Raw genomic sequence first — 22,807 nt, forward strand, 5'->3', positions numbered from 1 at the left:
ACCACTGACCAGGATTGGCACCAGAAAATCATAGTAACTTCAAAGTTCTGTAATATCAAAGATACATCCATCTGTGTTTAGTTTGGAAATGATGTCCTTAATGACCATTCAAGATTTTCACAACTTTTGTCTAATTTATGTTCAGAACTCAGAACCGTAATATACAAAGTTCTTTCTAGAAATAGAACTGAGCAGAAGAGTAAGGACAAATGAAGAATAAAAAGTTTACACATAGTAAGGTGTATATATCCATCTTTTATTCTGGTGTTGATACATCATTTCACATATAAAGCTCATAGAAGCAAAATGCTGCTATAAGTTTAAATATACATTCCCATTCAACAGGCAGGAAAAAGAGGTTGGGATTAGTGTCCCAAAGACAATCATTTAATGTTTAAATTCAGTTCCATGATCTGCAATAAGAAAGTATTTCAAGGTATGGAGATCTGATCCATCTCATTTAATTAAATAACTAAACAGAAGTGTATTTAAGATTCATCAGATTAACCAACTCAATGAGGACAAGTATGGTTTTAAAGCTAGCATAATTAACATCCCATTTAGCAGAGCCATCTAAAATAGTTACACCAATACCTAGCACATCTCATGAATGTGGGGAAAAGATTTCCACCACATTTGTGTTTCTGACTGGAGCATTATTTAACATTTAAACACAACCTTGAAATTTAACTGGAGCAAAAGCATCATTTCACTGTAGTCTAATCTAAATGTTCATACACATGAGTTGATATCTATTGAAGATCTGTAACAGAGAAAGAATACAAAATTGTTAGTAGCACCGCCATATCCTAAAATATAGAATCTAAGCACACCTGCCAACTTTACAAAACAAAAAATCGGGACATTTGATATGAAAATCAGGAAAAATCGGGAGATACAATTGGTTAATAAAACTGCTTATTCTACATGTCTTGCGCAATACAGAAGTACTATGGTATATAATACAGTACTTATTGTCTCAAAACTCGACTGTTGCTATACGATGCTACAAGGCTAAAAATTACACATCTCTATTCCCTCACAGGAAGTATGAGAGTAAGATGATCGGTCTCTCATAAGCCTTCCGAAAATAGTATGTATTCATGCTCCACACGTGTCAATCAGTCATGCACTTATATACCATTACTTAGCAGATGCATAGATTAATAGAAGTATATTGCATCACGCGCCCGCGTGATTATACTAAGCACAATGCTATTTTTATCAAATAAAATTCACCAGAATTGTCTACAAATGGCTCCTAAAATCTCTAAAAAAGTCACTAGTCGCTATCTTTGACATTCTGTCACTAAATTACCAAATAAAGACTCTATATCTAGCGACTAGTCTCTGCTATCAACTAGACTGATGTGAACGACCACAAACGTAGCACACGGGAATGAGAGATTGACAATCGATATACGCAACGCGATATCCAGGTTTCAATAAACATCGCACGTTTGCGCGCATTTCTCGTATTAATAAACATCGATATTTCAGTTGAAAGCCGTCAATGAACGAAGGACTTCCGGCCTCTAGCGTACAAAGCTGAAATGGTGAGATTTGAAAACAAATGTTTGAAGTTCACCAAAAAATAAGCTAAAATCAGGAGAAATAATAGAATAATCGGAATGCAGGAAAAACTGTCGAAAATCAGGATTCTCCCGCCTAAATCGGGAAAGTTGGCAGGTATGTCTAAGTCATATAAACATGATTTAACTACTGTATGAGGAACTAGATACTGCATCCTTTTTTAACCTCAAGATCTACAGCAAGATTGCTCAAGAACCAAAGATATCTACAAAATTATCTTCACTTAAAAGTACACATGAACTTCTATTATTCATTCTTCAAGAAAAGTGTCATAAGTGTTACAATTACCTTTTATGTTTTTGTGTGTGTGTGTGTTGACTTCTTGCCATTTTTGTATCGGCTGATGATGACATGGATATATGTCGAAACTGGTCCCATAACATATTAAACATGTTGCTACATTAATTTGTGCAACAATATTATTGTATTGGATAGGTGGAACATCTTTCTCTCTTTTTAGCATTGTAACTATAAATTAGTTCAATTTCTGACATACAATTTTAATATTAATGATCAGGTCATCTACAGTGCCAGCTGCTTTTTATGTGCTAATGTGCTACTATCTTACAGAACAACATTTTATTCTCTTCATTCTATGTGCCATTTTATAAAAGAAAGTGACCAAAATCTCTGAAATGGAGGCTTGGCTTTGGCTGACAAATTTGTAGCCGCATTACCATGTGCTGAAATTTTGCAGAGAAGCTATGATAACACGCAGTATAAAAACACTATGTATAGATGGACATGTTTTGTGCCCATACTACAAAACCGAACCCCATGCCGCAACAGCTGGGCCTTGGCTTAGCAAGCAACCACTGCCCAGCCTGAAAGCCTGCAGATTACCAGGTGTTGTGTGATGGGTATGACGATCCACCTCAGCTGTTATTCTTGGCTTTCTAAACGGGGGCACCAATGTCACCGTCAGATAGTTCCTCAACTGTAATCATATAGGCTGACAGGACCTCGCAGCAGCCCCCATATCTGGGTAAAAATCCCTGATGTGGCTGGAAATCGAACCTGGGGCCTCCAGGTAAGAGGCAGGCACGCTACTCCTACACCACATTGTGCTACTAGACTTGCAGCCAAGATATTGCAGGTAACTTACAGATATACATCTCTTGTTCTTTTCTTACCCCAACAGTATTAGAGCACTCGAGGCCTAGGGAGCCTTTCATTTTTTGAAGTGTTGGATCCGTTCCATTCTTTCTCTCTGATTAGTGTTATAATAGAGGATGGTTCCCCTAGTTGTACTTCCTCTTAAAACAATAATCACCACCACCACCACTACTAGTCGTAGAGAGGTATATTTGCACAATGTGATTTTGTACCAGTAGTACATAAGATTTGAATTCCGTATCTTTACTGCAAATGTTAATGTTTTGAAATTTAGTGTGCATGTGTACATTTGAGACTGGATCTCTTGGATAAACAGTATTATAAAGAAAGGCTAAAAAAGAAAAAAGCATGACATTACAGCCTTGATGGGCCTTGGCCTACCAAGCAACTGCTGCTCAGCCCAAAAGTCTGCAGATTACAAGGTGATGCATGGTCTGTGCAACGATTCCTATTGGCCATTGTTCTTGGCTTTTTAGATTGGGACTGCTATCTCACCCTCAGATAGTTGAATTGTTTTCATTTAGGCTGAATGAGCCTCAAACCAGCCCTTCGATCCAAGTGAAAATTCTGACCTGACAAATAGGAAAACACAAAAGAACAATGACAGTCTCCACATTTCCATATACTGCTGTCTTCAAACAGATAGGCGCTCTATTCATTAATCCCAATTCTTCCAAACTAATTTCTTCTCTGCTCAATCAAATAATATGACTCCTCATAGAGGCAGAAAAGCTATTGAATTATTCTAAATTTCAGAAGTATTCAAGAGAGAACATAAGGTTGCTGACAAGGTTTACTACATCTTAGAGAGACTCAGATTGAAAATGAAGCTTACAGTTTTATGTCATGAGCTTTGAAGGAGCTGTGCCACTATTTCAGCTCATCCTGACCAACAGTTTATAAGGCACATTCTTTCAAATGAACAGGTTGTTGAGAATACTAAGCACAACATTTTAAAGATGTTTTTTTCCCCTCAACAGAAAAAAGAACCGGGCAAGTTAGCGGGTTCGAATCCCACTATCGGCAGCCATGAAGATGGTTTTCCGTGGTTTCCAATTTTCACACCAGGCAAATGCTGATTAAGGTCAAGGCTGCTACCTTCCAACCGCTAGGTCTTTCCTATCCCATCGTCGCCATAAGACCTATCTGTGTCGGTGCGATGTAAAGCCAGTCGCAAAAAAAAAAAAAAAAAAAAAAACAAAAAAAAAACAAAAAAAAAACAGAAAAAAGACCTTTCTTCAAAACACTATGTCACAGCTACAGCTTAGTGCTGTGCTCTCAACCGAGGACAATATGAAGTTCCTCACCAGAAAACATGACGTATAGACTTAATTTGTCGATAAGTGAATACTATATAACATTTTATTTTTGTGGTTATATTTATTATTTGTTCAGTTTCCTACTAAAAAATAAGAAATAGAAGGTATCAAGTAAGTGACAAATGAAATCATATATAGAAAGGTAGGAATATGAATAGGAACAAATGATACAATAAAACACTATGACAGGTCAATATCAGAAGAGGGAGCAACAGAAAAGGAGACAAGGACAAATAGGAAAACACAAAAGAACAATGACAGTCTCCACATTTCCATATACTGCTGTCTTCAAACAGATAGGCGCTCTCTTCATTAATCCCAATTCTTCCAAACTAATTTCTTCTCAGCCCCTGTCAAGCTTGTTTCTGTTTCCCAGCTTCATCAGGAGGATGGGCTCCTTCACATCCATGGTATCCCCAAGCTATCATTTGGATAAACCCCAGGGTTCTTTAGTGTGGGTTAGTGACCATGGATCCCCCTACCTTAGTTTGCAATGTTTCCAATTACTTGTTCCAGACTCGTCATGTTCATCTTTCCTATTCACCTCATCATCATCATCATCATCAGTTTTCCACTCCAGTTGCCCAGGTGTGGTTTACGAGCACTCTCCACTTCTGTCTGTCCATGTACCACTCTTCTCTCAAGACGACATCCCAGCTGATTCCTCTTGTTCCTATGTCCTCTTTCACTTGGTCCAGCCACCTCTTCCTAGGTCTTCCTACCGGTCGTTTTCCGGCCTCGACTGTGTGTAGCCATTGTTTTGCTGTCCTTCCATCGTCCATTCGTTTGACATGGCCAAACCATTTCAAACGGGCCCTTGTCACTTTTTCATTCAGGGATGGGTACACACCAGCTTGCTCCCTTATTCTTTCATTCCTTACCCTGTCCCTTTTTGTCTTCTGTACCATAGTTCGTAGGAACTTCATTTCTGCGGCTTGTAGTTTGCTGTCCACTTGTTGGGTTGTTGTGCAGGTTTCTAGGCCATATGTTATTATGGGGGTGAAGTATGATTGGAATAGAATCTGCTTTGATCTTAAGGGAACTTGTTCGTTCCAGAGGAGGTTCCGAACTTGATGGTAAAACTGAGCTGATTTTTGAATGCGGTTGTTAAGCTCATGCTGTATTCTGTTATCACTTGAAATGATGCACCCAAGATATTTATATTGGTCTACTGTTTCCAGTTGTGTACCTTCCAGCATTATTTTTCCTTTCTTCTTCTGCCTGTTGACAGACATAGTAACAGTTTTCGATTTATTTATTGTTAATCCGTGTGCTTTCAAATGTTCATTCCAGGTGTTCAGCCTCTCTTGGACTTCCTTCTCTGTATTTCCCCAAATTACTACATCATCTGCAAATGCAAATGCATTGATGTCCATATTGTTCTTCTGCTTAATTTCTTTCATGACTTCATCCATGACAGTGATAAAAAGTAATGGTGAAAGGGTACTGCCTTGTTGCACTCCTTTAGTGGTTTGGAACCAATCAGAATTACCGTTTCCTATCTGTACGCAACTGCAGCAGTCTTCGTAAAGCATTTTAACTTTCTGGATAAGCCCTTTGGGTACATTCTTCTTTCTTAAACATTCCCATATAGTCTTCCTTGGAACACTATCAAATGCTTTTTCGAGATCCAAAAACACTAGTGTTAAGTCTTTGCCCTTCTCCCAATGCTTTTCTAACAGTATTCTAAGTGCAAATCTTGTTCTGAAAAATTAGATTTCCAGTAAGGAACCTTAATTTGATTCACTAATCGAGAAACCTGAACACTGTCAAGTTTGGTCAACTGTTATCTTCTTACCCTGAGAGAATTAAGTATGCAATGCCTGAGGAGTCTTTTATTTTCATGTCTCTCATGGCTGTTCCCCTGTTTATTTTTTTTTTTTTTGCCAGTACTTGCATTCCGTAACTGAAATGTTCTTTAGTCTATTGAAACCAATTCAGGATATAATACATTTGGAACATACCTGAGAAAGAAAATATTTAATAATAGATTATTCCTGAAAAAAATACCACTAATTGAAAATAGAATGACATGATTTGTTCTTGAAAGATCATCAGATTCTATAAATCACACTTGTAATTATTATTATTAACTTTATTGGCCACAATGGACCACTTTGAGTAGTTCCACGTTCACTTTCTCTTTGAAGGTTATATGTATTGTTTGGTTCTTGTGATCTGCTCAGTACTTTTTCATTAGTTCCAATCGTAATTTTCTCAATTCGTCTGAAATCGCTATTTTCTGCTGAAAATGTGTGAGTCTTAAAGAAGGGTGTTAATTTTATTTTTGTTTTCTGCATCTGGTATCTCAAGTCCAGCTGCTTTGGGATCTTCCTGAATTGCATGGATCCATAGCCCTCCTGCCTTCTTTCCAAGATTTCTCACCACTAGTTGCCATAAAAGCTGATTTCCTGGCAGTCGCAAGATGTGAAAACAATACAAGATTTTTTTCTTCCTCATTGTGCTGGTGATTGGGTCAATCTCTCAATAGATAGTTCCATAAGAAAGGATTCTCCAGACTCCTTTGACCTGATACTTTTTATTTATTTATAAGTTCTTGCAATAATAATGATATTTTTTTAAATTACCTAGTATCTGGAATGATGAATATTATTAAGAAATGTAAAAGCATTTATGTTAACATGTGTACACCTTTCTAATAGCTGTTGAAATGTTAGAACTTTAATGAAGTGCTCCTCTTCTGCTTCCTCTCTCCTTAAGAGTCCAGTATGGAGTGCAGTGTGTTGCAATGCGGCATCATTGGCGTTATGCCAGCTGGCTTGTTTACCCATAACTTTCCATTATGTCCTGTTTTGGTGATGTCATTGGCTTTAGGAAGTGTACCTGCAGTCTATTTTTTAATTATTATTATTATTGTTATAAATTGTTTTGGAAATTATTTAGGGAATAATGAGCATTAGTGAATTAATTACATAATTTGAGTCTGAATTGTTGTGCTTTAATGATATGAGATTTAATTTAGTAAAGAGTGGGAGTGGAGAGTGGAGTGGCCAAGCATGTTGATGAGCTGTGGCAATGGAGCCGAGCTCTGCATTTGGGAGACGAGTGTCGGCTGTTCTGAAAATGGTTTTCTGTGGTTTACCATTTTCACTTCGAGGCAAACACTGGGACAGTTCTTATTTGTAAGCTACAGTCAATTCCTTCTACCTCCTTACCCAATTTCACTCACCATCATTCATTTCATCTTCAACAGCTCCTCTACGGAGGTTGGCATAATTTCATCTCATCTCATCCCCAACCCTGTATCAGGAAACAGGACAAAGGTCAAGACATAGCAGTAGTAAGAAAGAGTGGGGAATCTTTCAGGAGTGTGTGATCATTGAGGTTATTCTGGTTGGCTTTTCTTGCAATGTGTATTTCTATTGTCTCTCTCTTGGGCTCCATGGCTAAATGGTTAGAATGCTGGCCTTCGGTCCAGGAGGTCCCAGGTTCAATTCCCAGCTAGGTCAGGGATTTTAACCTTCATTGGTTTCGATTGCACATAAAATTAAAAGTTTGGTTTAACAATTCCACCTTTTCAATAAAAATAAAAAAAATTATAAAGCGGGTTACATTACACATGAAACCTTTATTTGGAACTAATTTTGACCTAAGGTCAAGGTCATCATCAGCCAACAACACAAATTGCACAACATATTAAATAGTCCATAAACAATGTACAGATATCGCAGAAACATTGTGGTTTGACGCTATAAAGTTAAAAGTTGATGATGAAACAGTCACAATGGAGATAAAAGTTTTAAATTATGCATAAACTGCATTAAAGTAAGGCACTTAGCTGCCACTGAACGATGATTCAATTTGATTAATCTGGATGCCGAAGATTCTTGAAAATTTGTGTATCCTTTGCTACAAAGTTCTGACAGCTGTAAGTCATCATATAGTAGCAGTGTCATTTAGAAAACAATTTATGCACATGCAGTGAACAGTGTAGAAACATGGTATATTGATGTCCAAAGAGCTTCTACTTTAATGTCCTTAAAAAACTGAAGGCGAAAGTTGCGCTTGAAAGTCAAATTATTTCTGTGAAGTAGGAGGAGAAGATTTGCAGTTCAATGCGGAAACAAGTGAAATGATAAATAACAATAATAATAAAAAGCAACCTTGGAATCCTTCTAAAATAAAATTCAAAAAGGAATTCTTTTTTGGCACTTTAAATGTAAATTCTCTACTCAAGATTGGTAAACAAAAAGAACTAGAAATACTTCTAGAGAAAAACAAAATTCAAATTTTGGCAGTTCAAGAAACTAGATTCCTAGATGAAAATGTAATAGACACTTGTAACTACAGGATCTTTAAAGGCAAACCAGCAATCAAAATTATGAAGGGGATGCCACTACTTGGTACAGCTTTCTACATTCACAAAAGTAGAATAGGAAATGTAACAGAATTTAAATCCAACTCAGAAAGAATATCTCTCCTATCAATTAAATGCAAAAACAAAACGTACACACTTGATAACTGCCATGCACCAATAAATGAAGACAATAGGAAAAACCCTCAAAAAACAGAGGAATTCTGGGTTCGTTTGGAAAATGAAATATCCAAAATTCCGAAAATGAACACCATATTACTATTAGGTGACTTCAATGCACAAATAGGTAGAGAAAAGAAATTTAGAAATGTAGTAGGACATTACCCAGCCCACAGAAGAACAAATACAAATGGTATTAGGCTAATCAGTTTGTGTCAAAGCTATCACCTGAAACTAATGTCAACCTTCTTTAGAAAACTCCCCAGAAAAGCTAAAACGTGGATATCTCCAAACCCAATGTTAGGAGAATTTCAGTTAGATCATGTGGCTGTTTCAAAAAAAAGTACAAAAGAAATTATGAATGTGAAAGTAGTAAGGAATGGTGAATTTGATTCTGACCATTATCTCTCTAAAATTAAAGCCAAACTCCTACCTAATAAAGAACAAAGAAAGCCACAGAGGTTAATAAAATATAATGTAGACAGACTTAGTATAACATAAGAATCAATTAAAAACTACCAAGACGAAATTAAAGTGGCTAAACAAGGCAACTGGCAAGAAATATCCAAAGCAGTTAATTATGCAGCACAGAAAACATTTGGGCCAATAAAAAATAAAAGGAAAATATGGTGGAATGAAATATGTGAAGAAGCTTTAGCAGAGAGGGCTAAAACATGGAAAAAATGGAAATGCTCAAAGAAAATTGAAGATTTTGATCAGTTTAAACAACAAAGGAAGGAAACAGCAAGGATAATCAGAAGTACTAAACGAGCCTTTCAAAAGGAGAAACTTATAGAAATGGACAAAAACTTTATAAAAAATAACATCCGTGACTTTTATCAGACTTTTAAGAATGAATTAAAGGGGTACCAAACTACAAATGTTAGTTTCAAGGATGAAAACGGCAGAATTGGACTAAGCAATACTGAAAATTGTGAGATATTAGCAAGATATTTTGAACAACTTTTGAACTGTCCTGAACCAAGTCATAAATTAGAATTTCAAGATATTGATGAAAATTTGGAAGAATAAAAGAAATTGAAGAAGTAATTAAAACTCTCAAAAACAACAAAGCTAGCGGAGAAGATTCTATTACAGCGGAACTTTTGAAGTGGTCCTTGCCAAATATAGCAAATGAGCTACAATCACTCTTTGAAGAAATCTGGAAAACTGAAAAAATTCCTGAGGAATGGAAAGTAGCCTTGATACATCCACTCCACAAAAAAGGTAATAAACAGGACGTTAATAACTACAGAGGAATATCTTTATTAGCAGTGGCATATAAAATATTTTCCAAGATTTTATTAAACAGAGTAGAAACAACACTAGACAATCATTTAGGTGAATATCAAGGTGGTTTCAGGAAAGGAAGATCATGCTCAGAACAAATATTTAATCTTAAGTCAATAATTCGCCACAGGTTACTTAATTCAAAGGACATTGTAGTCATGTTTGTAGATTTCGAAAAGGCTTTTGATTCTGTTGACAGAGAAACTATATATAAAATAATTCAAGAATTTGGCATAAAGTCTAAACTGGCAAATCTAATCTGTGAAACACTTACAGACACAGTCTCTAAAGTGAAATTTCTGGGAGAGATATCACAGCCTTTCAAAATAAAAACTGGTGTACGACAAGGCAACGGACTATCCCCAATTCTTTTTAATTGTGTCCTAGAGAAAATAGTGAGAATTTGGAACGAAAAACTTATTGAAATCAACATTTCACTGATAAGGTTAGGAAGAGGAAACAAAAGGATCAAAATAAATTGTCTTGCATTTGCAGATGACTTTGCAATATTTTCTGAAAATGTGACATCTGCTATAACCCAAGTAAATGTCTTGGAAAGAATCGCCAGCAGAACTGGCTTAAGAATTACTGCAGAAAAAACAAAATTTTTAACAAATATTTGGGATGCACCAAAATTTCTGAAAACAGATATTGGCCAAATAGAGAGGGTAAAAAAATTCAAATATCTAGGGAAAATAATCCAAGAAAATGGTTTAGAAAAATCTGCAGTAGAGGAGAGGGTACATAAAATGGAGAGAGCTTATGGTGTCACCAAAGATATCTACAATAAAAGATGCCTATCGAAAAATGCAAAAATAAGGCATTACAACACAGTAGTGAAGCCAGAATGCCTATATGCAAGCGAATGTCTGGCATTAAACTATAATTTTGATAAACTAGAAATACTAGAAAGGCGTATCATGAGGAAAATATTAGGCCCACAAAACACAGCAGAAGGTTGGAAATTATGAAGTAATGCTGAAATATATATAAAAAAATAGAAAATATATCAGATGTAATGAGGAAAAGGAGACTTATGTTTTTTGGACATTTATATCGAATGCAAGATAGTAGATTAACCAGTAAGATTTTCAGATATTTGTGGGGTAAGTAATCAATGACAAGCTGGGTCAATGAAGTAAGAAAGGATTTAGAAAAAAACAATATAACAACAGAAGAAATAAATAATAGAGAAGGCTTTCGGGAAAAAGTATTGAAAATAGAAGGATTCCAAGGTAGGAAAGTAAAAAAGACTGGTTCAAAGTGGTCTGAAGACAGAAAGAAGAAACATAGTGAACAGATGAAAGCGTACTGGAAGAAAAGGAAAGAACAAAGAAGAAGGAATTGAAATTGGCACGTGGTCCTCTGGTGGCCCATTCGAAAGAAGAAGAAGAATAAAAAGCCAAATTAGTACAAGGGCTGTTGAAAAACATAAAAAAATAAAAAATAAAAATAATAAAAATATAATATGTGACTCATCTTGCACTGCGATGTGTTGAATGTATTGCATAAATGAAGGGAAGGAAGATCAGGAAGGGAGGGGAAAAAAGCAAGGTAGGGCAGATCGAAGAGAACGGGGAAGGGAGGGGGAATTGAGGAGGGGCTATTTTATGGTGGGGCTGAGGGGTGTGGGAATAGGGGTAAATGCTGCAAAAAAATACCATGAATTGAATAGAAAAACAATTTTTGATTCGTTAAATTAAAATTTCTAAAAATAATAATGAGAAGGTCAAATAGAATGTTGGATTTCTCTGAAATATCATTACGGTTGTAGTTTGAATTAAAGTACTCATCTAAATGTATAAAACAGTTTTCCATTATATCAAGTAGGGGGCCTCTGTTTAATATCTTAAGGATTTCCATATCTTGATCTATGTTAGTAAAACTATGATTGTAATCTTGCATGTCTTGACCTACTGCTGAGAATTTGTTATATCTTAGGTCATTAATATGTTCTGAATATCTTGTGTTGAAACTTCTCCCAGTCTGTCCAACATATGAAAAACTGCAATATTAAACTTGATTCTGTAAACTCCTGATTTTAAGAAACTATTAATTCTATTAACTGATGTGGAATTGTATAAGATATTTGCATTTTTATTATTTGTTTTAAAGGCTATTTTTATATTGTTTTTCTTTAAAATGTTAGTGATTTTATAGATTTCTTTATTCAACGTGAAGGCGAAAATTAAGGGGATGTTGGGTTTTTCTTTCCTTAATGTGGTCAAAGGATGATGTCTGTATTTGTTTATTATTATTTCAATGAAAAAATTATTGTAACCATTGGATTTTGTGATACATTGAATGGTGTTCAGTTCATTTTTTAGATCTGTTTTAGACATGGGTACAGTAAAGGCTTGGTGAACTAAACTGTTGTAAGTTGCTCGTTTATATGTAATCACAGTTCAATATGGACCATTCAACATGAAGTTTATATCTCTTAATAATTTCGATTACTTGGGAGCTGGTTGTATGTACCATCTTCATCATTAGAATTCATCATATGTAGGGCCCTATCCTCACAGACACGCAGGTCGCCTATACGGCACCAACTCGAAAGACCTGCAGCAGGCTGTTTCGGAGGCCACATGCCATTATTATTGCCTCCGTTATATTTAATTCATTAATTCATTTCAGTATCCGAATCGAATAACATTTTGCCAGTGAGTAACAACAGTTATGTCTTTAGTATTTACAGCCGTAAGGTCTTGTTTTGAACATTTATCCTTCACCAAGGGGCAGGCCAGCAAGTGATCTGGTTCTTGTGAGATACTGCAGTTGCAGAGCTCATCATTATTGGTGAACATGTTCCACTTCTGCAGGTTGGTTTTGCAGCATGAAACTCCTGTTCAGCCTGTTCTATGATTTCCAAATTCCATATGGCAAGCTGTAACCTGGTGCCATTTTCCCTGAAAGAGGGATGATTAGGTCCTTCACTTCTGTCTTCCATATTATCACAAGGGCAGATTCTTTTGAACCTTTGAGGGCTGATACTCTCCTTCAAAAACTTATTTGATGGCCAAAAATTTGGGTGCCTTGGGTCAGTTTCTTGCCATTTCTTCTCAGATGCCACAGCTGCCATTCTTCGGATATGAAGTGGAATACTTCCAATAAGAGGGTAGATCTTCTGATGTGATGTTAGTCTAAGACGCCTAGATACAATCCTGGAAGTCTCATTCAGAGCTATATCCACCTCTTTGGAATGTGAAGAAGAAAGCGAAACTGGAGCCATATACTCAGGAAGGGCTGAAGCTCTTCCTGTCAGAGATCTTAGTGTGTTATTACGTGAAGATATTCTGCTCTTGGTGTTCAGGCAATGCCGCTTGGTCAAGAGTGACACCAAGATATCTTGGTGTAAAGCAATGAAAGAGAGCTTCATCTTGTTACTTAATGTTCAGTGTTCTCCTGTCTTCTTTATGATGCAGGTAAAGAGCACAAATTTGTGTTTTAATTGGATTTGGCTTCAAATTATTTCTCTGATAGAATATGCCTTCTTCCAAAGCAAATGACAAAGAATTTTCTACTTTTCCAAAGGTGCTACCTTGTAAGGTTACTGCAGTATAATGTAAAACAAAAGCTAAAGGTTTCCACCAATTCAATACTATTTGTTGAAACCTTAAAAAAGAAGTTACGTTTATTTGTTGAAACTAGTTTCAGTCTTACTAGAGACTATCATCAGTCAAAACCAAAGTTAAGGCAAGACATGAATATAGATAAAATTTATGAAGCAAGCATGAAATTCAGTGCAAGACAAGTAAAGATTTGAAAAAACTTATCACGGTCACATGTCCTGTGCAAGCTCTCAGTCTTCCCCCAATCTGAAAGAATGCACCTCACAGAAGACCAGGTGAAACACTTAAAATACCAGCACTTGAGGTATCTTCTAGAACTCAGCTCAGATGAAACAAGTATGAACAGAATGATGTTGATGGGAAAATGTTGAGATGTTCATTTGTTTCCAATATGGATCATTAAAGAAGCACTTACAATACCAGCACTTGAGGAATCCTCTCAAACTCAGCTCAGCTGAAACAAGTGTGAACAGAATGATATTGATGGGAAATTGTTGAGATGTTCATTTGTTTCCAACGTGAAAAAACAACAACAACAAAAATTGTTGCAGGTGGGGCTGAGGCATGTGGAATGGTGGGTGATTGCTGGAGGGAGAGAATGGGGTTAGGAGTACTTAATTTATGTTTTGAAAATTGGAATTAATAGATCAAATAAAGGGTTTTTTTTTTCAGATATCTCATTAAGGTTGAAATTGGGATTACAGAATTGATCCACGTTGGAAATTTTTTTCACAAGCGGCATACTATATAGTTTTACATTTTATTTTTTGTATGTCCGGGTATGGTTCACATTTCACTTTTGAAAGTGGTGATGTGTAACTAGTGTCTTGTTCCACCATTTGGTAGCAGCACATGCACAGGGGCAAACAAATGCACTCGTCATAGCCATTTCATAACAACACTATCAGCGTAGGAGCAGACAACATGGAGAGCAACCATGAGGGACAGTGCTATATGACTTGGTTCCTATGGAAAGAAATTCATTGGCGCTTGGTAGCAGTCTGTGGAGAACATGCGCTGTCATGGAAAACAGTTTACAACTGGGTGGAAGGTTGGAACCAGTTCCGGAAAAAATGTGACAGTGTCAACACCAGCCAACATTGCCTGGGTCGAACAGGCCATCCAAGGAAACAAAGCATCACATTTACGGAAATAGAGACAGCCACGGGAATTAGCCGAAACATCCTGCAGCGGATTGTGCACGGCCACTTACAGTTGGGGAAGGTGTCATTCACGTGGGTGCCTAGACTCTTATCTGCAGACAAAAAGCAGAGGCGTGTGGACGTGTGCAGAGAACTTCTGCAACGCCATGATCAAGATCCAGCCAACTTCATGGCTAGACTTGTGACTGGTGATGAGACATCGCTCCTTTACCATGAGCCACAAACGAAACAATAATCGATGCAATGGAAGCATAGTGGCAGTCCACCTCCAAAGAAATGTCGAGCAAGTGATTATCACCTGTTCGGGAACATGAAGAAACCTCTGCATGGTCGCCGTTTTGTGCATTTTGCAGAAATGGACACAGCTGTCAAGGCATGGGTATGCAGCATTCCGAAAGAATGGTTTCAGGAAGGTCTAGAGAGACTGACACATCAATGGCAAAAGTGCATACAGTTACAAGGAGATTATGTTGAGAAGGTGGATGTAACAACTGATGTGTAATGTACTTCATTTGAGTAGAAAACAATAAAGTGTAAAACAATATAGTTCGTCCTTCGTATTAAGCAAATAATCACTGCAGGGTGTCAATTGAGTGGGGTGCCAAAAATGACTTAGAATTAAGGGAAGCCGTAACATTTCTTTGTTAATTTCTTGTTTTTTATAAATATGAATCTTATTTTGTTTTTTATCCATAAATTTTGTGATTGAGCAGCTGAGATTTTACTGGTGGGCTTTATTTATGGGGATGTATTTGGGGATGTTATTTAACTCTAAATATTTCTTATTAAATGAAATGGATATGTCAATTTTCATTATTTTAATTTTAAGTCATTTTAGTCTTTTGGCTTCATAGTTTGTGTGACTGGCTGAATAATTTGTTTATAGTGGAAGCCATTGAGGTATAATTTGTTATTAAATATTTTCTTTTTCAGGTATTTTCTAAATTTATTTTGTTTTGAATTAGTTTCAATAGACTGAAGAACCTCACAGTTATAGATTAAGTTGAAACTGAAAAGAAATAAGTGGACCCTGCACCGATGTGGGACTAAACACTAAGAAAGAAGAAGAAACTTTCACTACAACAATAAAACAAAACAAATGTTCATTCTGATTAGTGTTAAGAGAGGATGTTTGCTAAGTTCTCTGTCATTTGCTTCCTATTTGTCTCCACTTTCATGTTAAACAGTGGAGAGCTTGTACTTAAAATATTTCTAACAGGAACACAAGTGGGATGTCACTCTGGACAGCCTTTCTAATTCCACAAGACATTTCCCTTGTTATTACACGTGTTTTGGTGTTTAAGAAGGTGTTTGTGATTGAGAATGAACTATGTAATCATTTGCTACAACTGAATAGGTACCGGTCAAGCTTTAGGAACCTAAGGTATGGATGCCTATTATGTGGGTTTCCAAAAATCAAATGAATTAACTGTGTTTCATCTTTCTTGACTATTTTGATTATTCTGCATGTACATATCTATGTATACAGAAAAGGTTTTAGGTGATTTTTAGTTGCAGTTGTATACTATTTTAGGCCATACTGTGGGAGTAAAGAGTGGGAAAGTAAAAGGGATCTCATTTCAAGAATTTTCATACCATTCAGTGCTCAGAGAGATATTGCTTAACACGTTGGGTGCCACGTGCCGCCATATGGCGTCACGATGGTCTTCAAATTTGAGATGGCATGACGCCAACTCTGATTTCAAGAACGGTGTGCCGCCATATGGCGGCACAGTAGAGTTTCAGGCGATGCTCCGTGGATAATCAGCTGTGATATCTATGCGCGTAAAATTGGTATTACGTGAAGAGTGAACTTCAAGGTATATTCCAGCTATGTATTTTTACTGTGTGCCACCATGTGGTGCCACAGTATTCTTCCGAAGTCACTGACTGGCCAGTGGTCATTGTCACAGGTGAAAGTGCGCCAGGCATTGTTTATTCCTCGTTTACGTATGTATTATCACTCAGTTTGTACAGTTGTGCAAAAATATAAAAAAAGGAAGATATTGGTAATAATCTTAGTAGAAATGGCAAGCGACTTGCAAAAGAAGATAATTAGTGCAGTGGATATTTGTGAATTACTGATGGATTCTGATGAAGAGGAAGATGTAAGTGTTGATGGCAGTGAATATAACGCTAGTGATGATGAGTGCACTGACAGTGACAGCATGACGGATGTATGGAGTGATGCGGAAGACGATGGCGATACAGATAGTGATATTATAGGTGGGGACGGTGATCGTGCAAATGGTGAAGACCATCATGTGAACAATGATGTCTGGGGTCCTTGTGTAGGGGCACAGAAAGATATTCCATTTACAAGCCAGGAGCATCTAAACCTTCAAATTGATACTTCTACAGCCACACCATATGAGTTTTACCGACTGTTCCTCACAGATGAAGTTCTTGATTTGATGGTACTACAAACTAACATCAATGCAAATCAAACACTAGCGTCTATGCATATTAAGCGGTCTAGTCGTTTGAAGAAGTGGGTAGATACTACAAAGGAGGAAATGAAAGTTTTTATAGGTTTGAGATTGTGGATGGGTCTTGTAAGAACGCCTTCATTATCAAATTACTGGAGCCAGTTTTCTGTATATGGAAATATTGTAGCTGGTAAGGCAATGTCAATAAATCGTTTTCAGTTACTACTTCGATTCTCGCACTTTGGTCCCAACGATGCTTCAGCTGGAAAGTTGCACAAGATTCAGCCACTGTTAGATATAATGCATATGAACTTCAAAAGTGTCAAAACCCCAGGTGAAAACCTTGTAGTTGATGAATCAATGATTCCGTGGAGGGGTCGTTTATCATTCCGGCAATTTATGCCTGGTAAGGCACACAGGTACGGTGTTAAACAATTTAAGCTGTGCGACGACACGGGCTACACCTACAAAACTAAAGTATACGCTGGTAAAGGTACCTTGAAAGCTCAGAATACACTGAGCATGGCTACTCAAGTTGTAATGCAACTTATGGACCCGTATCTCTATCTGGACAATGGCCGCTTTCTCTGCACTGACAATTATTACTCATCAACTGAGTTAGCTGAGGTGCTACTGGATCGTAAGACATATTTTATTTGCACACTTAGGAAAAATCGAAAAGGTTTACCAAAGGATGTTGTAAATGCAAAGCTTAAGAAGGGAGAACTCGTTGCAATTGAGAATGGAAATGGATTGACAGTGATGAAGTGGAGAGATCAGCGGGACGTGCTGATTATGTCAACCAAATGTTCTAATGATGTAATTGCTACAGGCAAAAAGAACAGGAAACACGAAGATGTGGTTAAACCGAAAATGGTAATAACGTACAATAAAATGAAAGGTGGAATAGATATTCCATGTCAAAAAATCTGTGACACCATATGGCGCCACGCTATATTTCATCTTTCGTAAAAATTGATGTGACACCATATGGCGTCACACATGACCTTGATATGGTGAGATAATATTTACTTAGTACATCACATAAATACATCCCAAGATTATATAAACACCCTACAACGCGTACAATTGCTTTGGCACCAGCGGAATACTATTCAAAAACATGCCTGGCACCAGTGGAATAGTGTGCTAAAATCGGCTCGGCACTCAACGTGTTAATGTTACTTATGGTATAGAGATGCATTTGTACTAAATTTTGAGTAAAGAACTACTTGCATATAAGAGTGATATTTTCTGGAACCTGATTTTCATCCTGGACTGACAAAGAAATTGAAGGAAATTTTCACACTAATCTGAAGATTATCCTGCATATAAAACTCCTAAAATAAAATATTTAAATTTCAGGTCTTAGATTTTTTACTATGGCACAAGCAATAATGAAACACATTCAATGTGTTAATAATGCAGCAAGTGTAAGATCAATTAGTATGGATTATAACATTGATTTTCCAATTTGTGTGCAAAGCTGTGAAGTTTGTGTCTACCAAAGTGTGTGAAAACATGTCTGAAATTATTCTGCCTGAATTAAGCAAAATCAAAATCCCCTTTACTAATGAGCAGCATCTTCTGATTGTAGTCAGCAGTTAAACAAGCTGATTTGTAAAATAGTAATTCCAGTCTTTATCTCTAATGTTATTTATTTATTTATTCTTCCTCAAATAACTGAGGTTGCCACACTGAAAAAGAATATCATACAATATGAATTTAATGCCTAATTTAATTACAATACAGAAAAAATGATATACAATAATTCAAATGATAATGTAGGGAAAATAATTCTTAGCGATAAAGAAGATGCAGATAATATACTGTACTTTAATTGATTTTATTAAATGGTGGAGCGTAGAGATGATGCCTCAAAATCCATAACAAGGCTTTCAATGTAGGCTATATATGCCCCAGCTCACAATGGTCTCATCTGGCACACCAAAGCATCATAAGTAGGTGACCAGTAGTTTAGGAATAGTGTCCCTTGCACCCAGCATGAGCCCAATGAACTCAATGGCCTCAAGGTTGTACTTATTGAGGTAATAGGGAATGGTTGGTGAATATATCCTCCTTTTTTTTTTCGTCGACTTCAGTGGGCTCTTGTGCATATGATTCAAATCTGATTGTCGGATTGAGAATGAAACCTTCTTTGCTCCCGGGTGATTATGTTGATTCATCTTGTTCCACCATCAACTGCGATGCCATGGACCTCTTCATGTATAAAATACTCTTTTCCACGTAACGTATTGGCCAAGGCAGACCGATGTGACGGTGTCTGGTGTTTCATATGCATTTGCCGAATGGTCGAGATCCTAAAACATGTGTCAAAGTTTCAGTCTCACTGCATGGTGCTGTGGTTGCTGCCTTTGGATTTGCCTGGTATGGTGTGGATAGGGGCTACATTCACTGTCATTTTGAGAGCATCTTTCCACAGAATGATTTGAAAAATTAAAGTACCTCAATGGAAAACCTGTAAGTCAAAAGATATTAAGAATTTAAGGCTGCCCACAACAGATGTGAAGACAGTAAGGGACACCAATGTAGTGTCTGAGCTGTGTAGCGGAAGACTGTAACACTATTGCTGCATGTACAGGTTTCAGCTGAAGTGGTGAGGCATTTTAAGCATAGCAGATGGCAATGCTCAATTATACTCCTTCTTGAAATAATAACCACCACCACCACCACCACCACCACCATGCCACCTACCACCAGGGGGGGAGAGAGAGAGATGTTAATTTCCAATTTGTAGTCACTTAAGTACAACCAGTATCCAGTATTTGGGAGATAGTGGGTTCGAATCCCACTGTCGGCAACCCTGAAGATGGTTTTCTGTGGTTTCCCATTTTCACACCAGGCAAATGCTGGGGTTGTACCTTAATTAAGGCCACAAACGCTTACTTCCCACTCCTAGCACTTTCCTATCCCATTGTCGCCATAAGACCTATCTGTGACGGTGCGACGTAAAGCAGCTTGAAAAAAAAAAAAAAAAATGCTTGCATTTCCAATTCTTGAGATAAGAGCTTTGGTCCTTTTTAATTTTATGGAGACTGTTACAGACCAAATGCTTTGTCAAACTTTCATTAAAATAAACACAATCTGCCCAGAGTAACATAATTTACATTATTAATGGATAAGTGGGAAAAAGAATATTATATTGAATAGTTACCCAGTTGAACCCATCAATGACAATCTGAGAAGTATCACACTCATTTGCTCCTGATGTATTTGGTTCTGCATAATACAAAGAATTTCCAAGATTTTCACATATCTTTCGCTTTCCTGTAAGAGAGAAACGATTCACATTAAGGCCTTAAAGGAAAGTAATTTGTTCTTTCAAATATTTACATTAAACCAAATATAACAGAAAACATCAAGTTCATTCATTACTGATCCAGCTATAATAAATCTACAGCCATACCTATACAAGTTTTTAAAATTGTGTTCTGTGAGCTACAAACATGTATAAAACTATAGAGAAAAGTAATAGATGATATTAGTGATCATGAAGCTGTTTTTGTCATAGTTAAAAATAAATGTGATAGAAAGGAAGGTCTTAAAAGTAGGACTATTATTCAGTACCATATGGCTGATAAAGCAGGCATGAGGCAGTTTCTAAAAAGTAACTATGATCAGTGGAAAACAGTAACAGACTCTGGGATGGGTTTAAAGAAATTGTTGAGGAATGCGAAAACAGGTTTGTTCCTTTAAAGGAGGTAAGGAATGGTAAAGACCCACCTTATTATAATAGAGAAATAAAGAGACTAAGAAGGAGGTGCAGACTGGAAAGAAATAGAGTTAGAAATGGCTGTGGAAGTAAGGAGAAATTGAAGGAACTTACTAGAAAATTGAATCTAGCAAAGAAGGCAGCTAAGGATAACATGATGGCAAGCATAATTGGCAGTCATACGAATTTTAGTGAAAAATGGAAGGGTATGTATAGGTATTTTAAGGCAGAAACTGGTTCCAAGAAGGACATTCCAGGAATAATTAATGAACATGGGGAGTGTGTATGTGAAGATTTAAAAGGCAGAAGTATTCAGTCAGCAGAGTGTAAAGATTGTTGGTTACAAAGATAATGTCCAGATAGAGGAGAAGACTAAGGCTAAAGAAGTATTAAAATTTACATATGATAACAATGACATTTACAATAAGATACAAAGAAAAGCGGCTGGAATTGATAAGATTTCTGGGGATATACTAAAGACAATGGGTTGGGATATAGTACCATATCAGAGGTACTTATTTGATTATTGTTTGGTCGGAGGAGCTATACCAGATGAATGGAGAGTTGCTATAATAGCCCCTGTGTATAAAGGAAAGGGTGATAGACATAAAGCTGAAAATTACAGGCCAGTAAGTTTGACATGCGTTGTATGTAAGCTTTGGGAAGGCATTCTTTCTGATTATATTAGACATGTTTGTGAAATTAATAACTGGTTCGATAGAAGGCAGTTTGGTTTTAGGAAAGGTTATTCCACTGAAACTCAACTTGTAGGATTCCAGCAAGATATAGCAGATATCTTGGATTCAGGAGGTCAAATGGACTGTATCGCGATTGACCTGTCTAAAGCATTTGATACGGTGGATCATGGGAGACTACTGGCAAAAATGAGTGCAATTGGACTAGACAAAGGAGTGACTGAATGGGTTGCTATATTTCTAGAAAATAGATCTCAGAGAATTAGAATAAGTGAAGCTTTATCTGACCCTGTAATAATTAAGAGGGGAATTCCTCAAGCCAGTATTATTGGACCTTTATATTTATATATATCAATGATATACGTAAACATGTGGAATCAGAGATAAGGCTGTTTGCAGATGATGTTATTCTGTACAGAGTAATAAATAAGTTACAAATATTGTGAACAACTGCAAAATGACCTCGATAATGTTGTGAGATAGTCAGTAGGGAATGGTATGATGATAAACAGGGTTTAAAGTCAGGTTGTGAGTTTCATAAATAGGAAAAGTCCTCTCAGTTTTAAATAGTATGTTGATGGGGTGCAAGTTCCTTTTGGGGATCACTGTAAGTACCTAAGTGTTAATTTAATGAAAGATCTTCATTGGGGTAATCACATAAATATGATTGTAAATAAAGGGTACAGATATCTGCACATGGTTATGAGGGTGTTTAGGGGTTGTAGTAAGGATGTAAAGGAGTGGGCATATAAGTCTCTGGTAAGACCCCAGCTAGAGTATTGTTCCAGTGTATGGGACCCTCACCAGGATTACCTGATTCAGGAACTGGAAAAAATCCAAAGAAAAGCAGCTCGATTTGTTCTGGGTGATTTTCGACAAAAGAGTAGCGTTACAAAAATGTTGCAAAGTTTGGGCTGGGAAGAATTGAGAGAAAGAAGAAGAGCTGCTTGACTAAGTGGTATGTAATACCAATATAATGGTCTGTTATTGGACATAATAAATTTTCCAGCTAACTCGTTCTTGGTTGCCTGCGTTTCACCCTCGTGAGCTAAGTTAGGCTCGTCAGTTGGGACTTAGCACACCACCCAAGACGCAAGGCTAGTGCATACCATGGAGGCCACTGCATAGGCTATTTGAAGCCACCAGCAGTGCCAATGCACTATGAGAGCTATGTCTCATTTCCAAAAATAGATGCCTGCCTGGCCATCAAATGATGTAGATGTTGATTCCCATAGGGAACCTAAAATATTTGTCCCGAATGAGTAAATTTATAATACCAATATAATGGTCCATTATTGGACATTATAAATTTTCCAGCTAACTCATTCTTGGTTGCCTACGTTTCGCCCTCGTGTGCTAAGTTAGGCTCGTCAGTTGGGACTTAGCACACCACCCAAGACGC

General features: G+C 36.9%; 1 protein-coding gene across 4 annotated transcripts in view; it reads right to left on the bottom strand.

The window, feature by feature from the left end:
- Window positions 1–235: 235 nt before the first annotated feature.
- Window positions 236–22,807, bottom strand: part of LOC136878896 (next to BRCA1 gene 1 protein) — a 219,112-nt gene continuing 196,540 nt past the window's right edge. For all 4 annotated transcript variants that reach the window (XM_067152484.2, XM_067152487.2, XM_067152486.2 and 1 more), the window contains 2 exons: window positions 20,153–20,265; window positions 236–763 (listed from right to left, as the gene is read on the bottom strand). In XM_067152484.2, the coding sequence (XP_067008585.2) occupies window positions 20,247–20,265 (19 nt within the window). In that variant the 3' untranslated portion in view covers window positions 236–763; window positions 20,153–20,246. The remainder of the gene's footprint in view (window positions 764–20,152; window positions 20,266–22,807) is intronic.

The sequence above is a fragment of the Anabrus simplex genome, chromosome 8, assembly GCF_040414725.1.
Source record: "Anabrus simplex isolate iqAnaSimp1 chromosome 8, ASM4041472v1, whole genome shotgun sequence".
Taxonomy (NCBI): domain Eukaryota; kingdom Metazoa; phylum Arthropoda; class Insecta; order Orthoptera; family Tettigoniidae; genus Anabrus; species Anabrus simplex.